The sequence below is a fragment of the Mobula hypostoma genome, chromosome 25 (genome assembly GCF_963921235.1).
Source record: "Mobula hypostoma chromosome 25, sMobHyp1.1, whole genome shotgun sequence".
Classification (NCBI taxonomy): domain Eukaryota; kingdom Metazoa; phylum Chordata; class Chondrichthyes; order Myliobatiformes; family Myliobatidae; genus Mobula; species Mobula hypostoma.
Genome location: NC_086121.1, coordinates 180771 through 191616, shown reverse-complemented (window position 1 = coordinate 191616; position 10846 = coordinate 180771). Strand labels below are relative to the sequence as shown.

Sequence of the window (10846 nt, the reverse complement as noted above, 5' to 3'; positions counted from 1 at the left end):
GTTTTGACATCTATGATTAAAGACAAGGTTTCGGGGTACTTGGAGACTAGTGATAAAATAAGTAAAAATCAGCATAGTTTCCTAAAGGGAAATCTTGCCTGACAAATTTGTTAGAGTCCTTTGGGGAAGTAATAAGTAGGGTGGACAAAGGAGAGGCATTGGATGTCATTTACTTAGATTTTCAGAAGGCATACGATAAGGTGCCTCACATGAGGCTGCTTAACAAGATACAATCCTATGGAGTTACAGGAAATATACTGACACAGATAGAGGAATGTCTGAAGGGAGGAGGAAACGAGTGGGAAAAAAGGGGGCCTTTTCTGGTTAGCTGCCAGTGACGAGTGATGTTCCTCAGGGGTCAGTATTGGGACTGCTACTTTTCACATTGTTTGTCAATGATTTAGATAATGGAATTGATGGTTTAGTGGCAAAGTTTGAAGATGATATGAATGTAGGTGGAGGGGTAGGTAGTGCAATTGCAGCAGGACTTAGACAAATTGAAAGAATGGGGAAAAAGAGGCAGATACAATACAGTGTTCGGAAATGTATGATAATGCATTTTGGTAAAAGGAACAATAGTGCAGACTATTATCTAAATGGGCCGAAAATACAAACATCAGAGGTACAGAGGGTCTTAGGAGTCCTCATGCAAGACTCCCAGAAGATTAATTCACAGGTTGAGGCTGTGGTAAAGATGCAAATGCAGTGTCATTTATTTCAAGGGGCATAGAATATATATATATATAAAAGGAGATAATTCTGAAGCTTCATAAGATACTAGTCAGGCCATACTTGGAGTACTGTCAACAGTTTTGGGCCCCATACCTCAGAAAGGACATATTGTCATTGGAGAGAGTCCAGAAGAGGTTCACGAGGATGATTCCAGTAATGAAGGGGTTAACATATGAGGAGTGTTTGACAGCTTTGGGTCTATACTCACTGGAATTTAGAAAAAGGTGTGGGGATTTCATCGAAACCTACCAAATGTTGAAAGGATTAGAGAAGGTGGATGTGAAGAGGGTGTTCCCTCTGGTGGGGGTATCAGAACTAAAGGGCACAGTCTCAAAATAGAGGGGCGACCTTTTAGGAATATTTTTTACCCCAGAATTGGTTAATCTGTGGAATGCTTTGCCACAGGCTGCGGTGGAGCCTAAGTCCGTGGGTATATTTACACCGGAAGTTAACGGATTCCCGATTGGTCGGGGCATCTAGGGATATGGTGAGAGGGCAGGTGTATGAGGTTGAATGGGATCCGGGATCAGCCATGATGAAATGGCGGAGCGGACTCGATGGGCTGAATGTCCTAATTTTGCTCCCATGCCTTATGGTATTCATATTATTGTGTTTTCTTTAGTTGTGCTGCATCGGATCCGGAGTAACAATTATTTCGTTCTCCTTCACACTTATGTACTGGAAATGAAATTAAACAACCTTGAAGCTTGAATCCTTAAATAGGGCGCTGGTGGGAGAGTTCTATTTCAACGAGGAATGTTGGAGCAGATCTCAATAAACAGCTTTAAACACAGGAGATTCTGCAGATGCTGGAAATCCAGAGTAGCTTTAAGATTTCATGGAGGGCGAGGAGCTGGTTCCAGTGCCAGCTAGATCGCGGGCGTGAGAGCTCGTTTCTAATTACGTTTGCTGATAACCGTGTTACCCCCAACGACCTGAGCCGTGCAGAATCTCCGGCTGCAACATGGAAAGGCGGCAGTTCCCCAGCGCTCCGCTGACTGCTGACCTGCCCAGCCAGAATCCGTGTTAAACCCGGCAGCAGTCCCCAACTTCAGGAAACTAACATGGAGTTGACCAGTTTCATGTTCACCTCTTTGCTTCTATTTCACCAGCACACTAAGCTTGTAAGGTAAGGCGTAACTGTATTTGGCGTTCTCGTACTCTCTAGGAGCAAGGTCGGACGCCATCCCATTCATTCTCCAAAACGCGTAACTTTTTAAAGTGAAAGGGCGGGGAATTTATTCCTCCAGCGGGTTTCATTATAGAAATATTATATTGACATCTCGTTGTGCATGTGCAAAATTAACCATTAAGCCGCTTACAGGGACAGCTAATTGTGGCAGTGCGCATATCCATTTGTGCGCACCCAACCCTGTTTCTCTTTATCTCAAATGTTGGGTCTGGGTACATCCCAAGTTTCTGATTTGAACCATATCAAAGAACGGGGGAAACGCCGGGTGTTTTTTTTCAACTGAATTTCCCTTTTACAATGTGCAAACATTTGTTAACTCTTCCGCATTACACTTGACCCACTTTCATCTTCCAAGCGCATCTCTGTGTAATCTCTTTCTTGCAGATCTATTACTTTCGAATGAAAATATTTTCTAAACGTACTGTACACGTTTAAGTTGAAAAAGGTAGTCACTATTATAATTTTGTTTTCAGTGTAACCTAGGTTTTATTATTTTATGCGGACCGAACTGCTACCGCAAGTGGTGGATGTGAGCTTGATTTCAACGTTTGAGAAATTTGGATAAGTACATGGATGGGAGGGTTATGGAGGGTTTTGTTCCGAGTGCAGGTCGATGGGGCGAGCCAGATTAATGGTTCGGCACAGACTAGACGGGTTGATGGGCCTTTCTCTGTGTTGTGTTGTAGTGTAGTGTTCTAAATTTCAGCACAGGACTTTACAAGAGGCTGTGTGCTTAGATTTCGCAATGAAGTACACAATATTTTAACGATTTAATGGTTAATGTTTAATGAACAACGCTGCATCTAACCGATTGCTCAATAATACAATTAATACAATAATCGTTAAACTGACGAGTTGAGTTCCAATTGTCTTCCTCATGCTAAGAATTAATTATCCGTTTTAATTAATTCTACAGTATCCTTTTCTCAGAGGTTGAAATGTCTAATACCATATGGCATGCATTTAAGGCGACAGTGGGGACATTTTAAAAGATGTGAGGGAAGTGCCTTACGCAGAGTAGTGAGTGCCTGGAATGCGCTGCCCGGGGTGGTGATGGAGGCAGATACCTTAGGGACCTTTAAGAGACGTTTAAATAGGCTCATAAATTTGAGGAAAATCGAAGGATGTGGATATAGCATAAGCAAAAGAGATCCGTTTTGTTGACCATTTGATTATTAATTTATTTGGTTTGGCACAATATTGTGTTCCTGAGCTGCAAGATTCCATGTTTTCAAACGTTGCTTCCATATCCTTGCAGAGAAATCACTAATCGTCATCTCTTCAAACTATGGTACACTTAAAGATTAGATCTCCACACTCTACGCCCATCCTGTATCCTCAGAACATTAATCAAAACTCAAGAATAAAAGTAGTTTCAGTCATTAAATTAAATGATAAACGACGGATCTGATTCCGTCGGTCTGCCAAGGCCAAGTCTACTGCCTACAACACTTTTCAAAATGCGTATTCAAGATTCAAGGTTGTTTAATGTCATTTCCAGTATATAAGTGTAAGGGAGAATGAAACAATATTTACTCTGGATCCCATAAAGCACAAAAAAATAAGATAAAGAACACAATACCGATTAAAAACACAATAAATATAAACACATAAGAGAGCTGGTACACATAGATTGATTGTATGTCCACAAAGTAATGCTAGGCACAGGAGTGTCTGTACATTAGGTGACTGACAGTAAATGATAAAGAAGTGTTTGGGGGTGTGGAGGGGTGGGTTAGTGGGTGGAGGTGCTGATCATTCCTACTGCTTGGGGAAAGTGACTGTTTTTTGAGTCTGGTGGTCCTGGTGTGGATGCTACGTAGCCTCCTCCCAGATGGGAGTGGGACAAACAGTCCATGAGCAGGGTGGGTGGGATTCTCATGATGTCATTGGCCCTTTTCTGGCACCTTTCTGTATGTGTGTGTATATAGTATATATTTCCTTTCTATAACTATTCTAGTTACACATCTGCTTCATCATACCAGTGCCTAAGAAGAACATGGTAACTTGCCTCAATGACTATCATCCAGTTGCACTTATATCCACAGTAATGAAATATTTTGGGAGGTTGATGTTGAAACATATCAACTCCTGCCTGAGAAGTGACTTGGATCCACTCCATTTTGCCTACTAGATCAATAGGTCCACAACTGAAACCATCTCATTGGCTCGTCACTCACCTCTGGAACATCTGCACAGCAAAGATGCATACATCTGCATGCTCTTTATCAACTACAGCTTAGCATTCAATATCATCATCCCCTCAAAACTAATCAATAAACTTCAAGAACTTGGCCTCAATATCTTCTTGTGCAATTGGATCCTCGCCTTCCTCGCTTGTGACATTTCAGATTGGCAACATCATGTCCTCCATGATCTCTGTCAGCACAGGTACACCACAAGGCTGAGCGCTTACCTCCCTGCTTTACTTGCTTTACACTTATGACTGTGTGGCTAAGCACAGCTCCAATACTGTTTTCAAGTTTGTTGACAATACCACTGTCATAGACTATATCAAAGGGGGGGGGTGACAAATCAGCATACAGGAATGTCTCCCATCCACTACATAATGTACTGGTTGGGCACAGGAGTATGTTCAGCCAGAGACTCATTCCACTGAGATGTAACACAGAGCGTCATAGGAAGTCATTCCTGCCTGTGGCCATCAAACTTTACAACTCCTCCCTTGGAGGGTCAGACACCCTGAGCCAAAGGCTGGTCCTGGACTTATTTCCTGGCATAATTTACATATTACTATTTAATTATTTATGGTTTTATTACTATTTAATTATTTATGGTGCAACTGTAACGAAAACCAGTTTCCCCCAGGATCAATAAAGTATGACTATGACTATGAGGAAGGAGATTTAAAATCTGGCTAACAACAGGAATTCTGCAGATGCTGGAAATTCAAGCAATACACATAAAAGTTGCTGGTGAACGCAGCAGACCAGGCAGCATCTCTAGGAAGAGGTGCAGTCGACATTTCAGGCCGAGACCCTTCCCCACTATAGGAAACATCCTCTCCTCCTCCACTCAATCTATGTCTTTCAATATTTGATAAGTTTCAATTATATTGACCCTCATTCTTCCAAACTCCAGCGTGTACAGCCCCAGAACCTTCAAATGCTCATTTTGTTTTGCACAGTTTGACTACAAGCTCCACTTCATGTTAGAATAACAGACATCAGGGAATTGCCTCGTGCACACAGACACAACTCGCCTAATATGCCTGACCTGCTGCTTGGCGTCAGATACATCATCCACTGTACAGTGACCATTGAGCAGTGTAAAATGGCTGTTACAGGTACAACCTATTACCCGTGTTGTTTTCAGACAAGAAGTCAAGGAACAAGCCCTGTAGCAGTGTGCAAAGAGACATAAAGGCCCTTTGACTGGAACGTTGAAGTATTGCCCACATCTTCTGCCAGGCTAATTTATCTGTGCCTCACTTTTAGCATCACTGACAATCGTAGCATCCTGATACTATGTACCTCCATACCAGATGTTGTGACCATAAGACATGGGAGCAGAATGAGGTCATTCTGACTATTGAGTCTGCTTGACCATTTGATCGTGGCTGATGTATTTTCCCTCTCAACCCCATTCTCCTGTCTTCTCCCCATAACCTTTGACACCCTGACTAATCAAGAACCTATCAACCTCTGCTTCAAATGTACTCATTCACTTGGACTCCACAGCTGTCTGTGGCAATGAAATCCACAGGCTCACCAACATGTGGCAGAAGAAGTTCCTCCTTATCTTTGTTCTAAAGGGACATCCTTCTACTCTGAGGCTGTGCTCTCTGATTCCAGACTCACCCATGATGGGAAACATCCCCTTCACATCCACTTTATCTAGGCTTTTCAATCTTCAGTAGATTTCAATGAGAGGAACCCCTCATTCTTCTGAACTCCATTCTTCTAACCTCCAATTTAAATATACTCAGTGACTTGGCCTCCACAGCCATCTACTATTTAATTATTTATGGTGTAACTGTAACAAAAACCAATTTCCCCCGGGATCAATAAAGTATGACTATGACTATCTGTGGCCAAGAATTCCACAGATTCTGTGGTTCCTTGATGGGTCTGTACTTCAAGAAATCAGCCTGATGTTACCCCCAAGCTGCATTGTGGAGTATTGGCCTACAGGTACGTAAGAGAACAATGTACCCCTTTTTTCTAATTTCCATTCCGCTTTAACTCACCACTTTATTCCTTATGCTTTAGAACTGCACCTATCACAGAGACTGTTCTCTAAAATATGGCTTGCTATACAGCAGTTAGTGTGGCAATGATGTGATTAGCTTTCAGATGTATTACCCTGTGATACAGAGTGAAAACCACACTAAGAACTAAAACATTTGAAATTAAAGCACTTTACTGATCACTTTCTAGCTATCCTCCTTTCCCTCCCCCACTTTTTTATTCTAGTGTCATCTGCCTTCCTTTCCGAAATGTCAACTATTTATTCATTTCCTTAGATGCTGCCTGACCTGCCACAGCATTTTGTGTTTGTTCTTCAATTTCATGATTTGTTTATTTGAAGGTCACCTAGTAATTCAAAGTTCAAACTAAGTTTATTATCGAAGTACTTGCATATATGTCACCATATACTACCCTGAGATTAATTTTCTTGCAGGTATTTGCAATAGATACAAGGAAACACAATAGAGTCAATGAAAAACTACACACAAATTAGGATGGATGATGTGCAAAAGTCAACAAGTTTTGAAATACATGAAGTAAAACAAAATAAAAATAATAGATAAATCATTAATGCATAATATTGAGAGCATGAGTTGAAAAGTCCTTGAAGAACCATTCATTTTCAGCCTTGCCCATTTCCAGAGATGACCACACTAATCGTTAAGGAGATAGACCATAAAACATGGGAGCAGAATTAGGCCGTCCAGCCCATTGAGTTTGCTCTGCTATTCTATCATGGCTGATTTATTATCCACCTGAACCCCATTCTCCTGCCTTATCACTATAACCTTTGACACCCTGGCTAATCAAGAACCTATCAACCTCCACTTTAAATATACCCAATGACTTGGCCTCCACCGCCATTCAAGGTTATGAATCACAGGATTTTCCTTTTTAACTGTACTCCTACATCCCTGGTACTCCTCTGGTGATTCATTTGTTTCCAGTCATCTATATCTGTCATACCCCTCATTCATTTTTCTAACCAGAGCCTTAATATCCAACTTAACTTCCTGGGAGTCTTGAAGTAAAATAAATGTATTGTAGCTTATCAAACTTTTCTCTTTCTCTTCTCTGCCCCAGCCTGTTCTGCTTACTGGATTTGCTTCTTGTAATTTCTATTTATTTATTTAAAGACACAGCGCATAACAGACCCTTTCAGCCCAACGAGCTACACTGGCCAGCAATCTACTGATTTAACCCTAGCCTAATCATGGGACAATTGACAATGACCATTTAACTTACTAAATGGTACATCTTCAGTCTAAGGTCCCCTCATGTTTTAAGAATGCAACGATAATCCCGGTGCCGAAGAAGAGCAAGGTGGCATGCCTGAATGACTATCGACCTGTAGCTCTGACATCAATTGCTATGAAGCGCTTCGAGCGATTGGTTATGCCACACATCAACCACAGCCTACCAGTCAACCTCGATGCTTTGCAATTTGCCTACCGGAACAGCAGGTCAATGGCAGATGCCATCTCTCTGGCACTACATTCCTCCTGAGAACACCTGGAGAATAAAGACGCATATGTAAGGCTCCTTTTCATTGACTACAGATCTGCCTTTAATACCACAATTCCAAAAAAACTGATTCCTTATCTCCGGAACCTGGGCCTTGGCACTCAGACCTGCAGCTGGATCTTCAACTTCCTCACAGACAGGACCCAGGATGTAAAAATAGGGGACAAGCTCTCTTCTACAATCACTCTGAGCACCGGTGCCCCACAAGGCTGTGTACTCAGCCCCCTGCTGTACTCACTGTACACCCATGATTGTGTAGCCAAGTTTCCATCAAACTCAATATATAAGTTTGCTGATGACATCACAATTGTAGGCCGTATCTCGGGTAATGATGAGTTTGAGTACAGAGAGGAAATTAAGAACCTGGTGGCATGGTGCGAAGATAATAACCTATCCCTCAATGTCAGCAAGACGAAGGAATTGGTTGTTGACTTCAGAAGGAGTAGCGGACCGCACGGCCCAATTTACATCGGTGGTGCGCAAGTGGAACAGGTCAAAAGCTTAAGTTCCTCGGGGTCAATATCACAAATGACCTGACTTGGTCCAACCAAGCAAAGTCCACTGCAAAGTGGGCCCACCAGCGCCTTTACTTCCTGAGAAAACCAAAGAAATTTGGCCTGTCCCCTAAAACCCTCACTAATTTTTATAGATGCACCATAGAAAGCATTCTTCTAGGGTGCATCACAACCTGGTATGGAAGTTGTCCTGTCCAAGACCAGAAGAAGCTGCAGAAGATTGTGAACACAGCCCAGCACATCACACAAACCAATCTTCTGTCCTTGGACTCATTTTACACCGCACGCTGTCGGAACAGTTCTGCCAGGATAATCAAGGACACGACCAACCCAGACAACACACTTTTTATCTCTCTTCCCTCCAGGAGAAGGCTCAGGAGCTTGAAGACTCATATGGTCAGATTTGGGAACAGCTTCTTTCCAACTGTGATAAGACAGCTAAATGGATCCTGACCCGGATCTGGGCCGTAACCTCAAAATATCCGGACCTACCTCTCGGTTTTTTTTTGCACTACCTTACTTTCCCTTTTCTATTTTCTATTTATGATTTATAATTTAAATTTTTAATATTTACTATCAATTTGTACTCCAGGGAGTGCGAAGCGCAGAATCAAATATCACTGTGATGATTGTACGCTCCAGTATCAATTGTTTGGTGACAATAAAGTATAAATTCTAAAAGTATCTTTAGACTGTCGGAGGAAACTGGAGCACCTGGAAGAAACCCACCTGCACATGAGGAGGGAACATTCAAACCTGTTTATAGAGGACATAGAACATAGAAATCTGCAGCACATTACAGGCCCTTTGGTCCACAATGTTGTGCCGACCATGTAACCTACTCTAGAAACTGCCTAGAATTTCCCTAGTGCATCGCTCTCTATTTTTCTGTGCTCCATGTACCTGTCTAAGAGGCTCTAAAAGACCCTATTGTGTCCCCTTCCACCACCGCCGCTGGCAGTGCATTCCAAGCACCCACCACTCTCTGTGTGAAAAACTTACCCCTGACATCCTCTCGGTAGCTATTTCCAAGCTTCTTAAAACTATGCCCCCTCGTGTTAGCCATTTCAGCCTCTGGCTATCCACACGATCAATGCCTCTCATCATCTAATACACGTCAGAATGAAACTCCGAACTCGAACGTCCTAAGCTGTAATAGCACTGTGCTAACTACTACACTAGCATTTTCACCCTAACTTTCTTATCTGTCACAGTTTTGCTTCGGGCCCTACCTCCAGCCAGACTCCCTCCAGCAAGCCACCCCACTAGGATACGAAAGGTTCCCCTCCAGTTCAAGTGCAATCCATCCCTCTTGTATAGCTCACCAGAACAGTTCCCAATAATACAAGAATCTCAATCCCACTCCACCATCCCTATTCCAGCACCTCAACCACGGATATATCTGTTCAATTCTCCTGTGTGGCATTGAGAGTAAATGAGAAGTGAATTTCAATCTCTTGGCACTTGTTCTTCATGGACAGGAGATAAATGTATTTTGAACACAGAATTAGACAAGATTCTTATCGCTTCATTACTGATCGGATTTGGTTCTAACTCACGAATCAGAATCAGGTTTTTTTAATTACTGAATAGGTTATGAAATTTGTTGTTTTGTTGAAGCAGTACATTGCAATACATTTAAAAATACTATATATAGTGGAAAACGAGGGCAACAAATAGTGGGTTCATGGATTGCTTCATTGCTTCATGTGCTGTTTTTTAAACTGGTGACCATGTATGCAAGATGGAGTAAGTGGAGATATCAGGGGTAATTTAAAATAAAAATTTTTATGGAAAAAAGGAAAGAAAGAAAAAAAAGAACCCCTACTAACTAAAACAGAGAAAACCCCTAATAACTGAAAAAAAGGGGAAAAAAAACCCATTTGGAGCACAAACCCGGAGCTATGCGCCATACAAGCTTCCATTTGAAAAAAGACATCAAACCGCCAACCAAATCCATATAACCAAGCATCAGAAAAGGACCATCTTTATTAACTCAAGTCAAATGATAGTAACAGGCAAAAGAACCCCACCTTTTCTCGAAGTCAAATTTAGGATCAAAAGTTCGACTTCTAATTTTTTCCGAACTAAGACATAACATCACCTGAGAGAACCATTGTATCAAAGTGGGAGCAGAGACATCTTTCCATTTTAATAAAATAGCCCTTCTAGCCAATAATGTGACAAATGCAATTACGTATTGGTCAGATATAGAAATACCATGAATATGTTGAGGAATTATACCAAACAAAACTGTCAATTTATTAGGTTGTAAATTGATTTTTAAAGCTTTAGAGATTGTAGAAAAAATAGATTTCCAAAATTGTTTCAATACAGAACACGACCAAAACATATGTGTCAATGTAGCTATCTCAGTTTTGCATCTATCACACTGACTATTTACATTAGGAAATATTTTAGACAATTGCTCCTTCGTCAAATAATAACGATGTACAATTTTAAATTGAATTAGAGAATGACTGGCACAAATTGAAGAAGAGTTAACCAGCTTCAAAATTAGTAACCAATCCTCTGTTATCAAAGGAACGACCATCTTGGGTTGATTTGGAATTGAAAATTGTGAAACAATTTCATTTAACTTCATTATTAGGCGCTCCTTTACCTGTACAATTAGCCAAAATTTCTATTCTAAATATAAATCCTATGATTGA

At 41.3% G+C, this 10846-nt stretch overlaps 1 protein-coding gene across 4 annotated transcripts in view; it reads left to right on the top strand.

Annotated features, from left to right (window-relative positions):
- Positions 1-1318: 1318 nt before the first annotated feature.
- The window catches only part of gabrd (gamma-aminobutyric acid type A receptor subunit delta), a 121896-nt gene continuing 112368 nt past the window's right edge, over positions 1319-10846 (top strand). For 2 of the 4 annotated variants that reach the window (XM_063032973.1, XM_063032971.1), the window contains exon 1: positions 1323-1861. Coding sequence is in view for 3 of the 4 variants with exons in the window: in XM_063032971.1 (XP_062889041.1) it covers positions 1797-1861 (65 nt within the window). In the remaining variant the exon portion in view is untranslated. Of the gene's footprint in view, positions 1862-10846 lie in introns of all 4 variants that reach the window. The other 2 variants (XM_063032974.1, XM_063032972.1) reach the window with 2 other exon arrangements.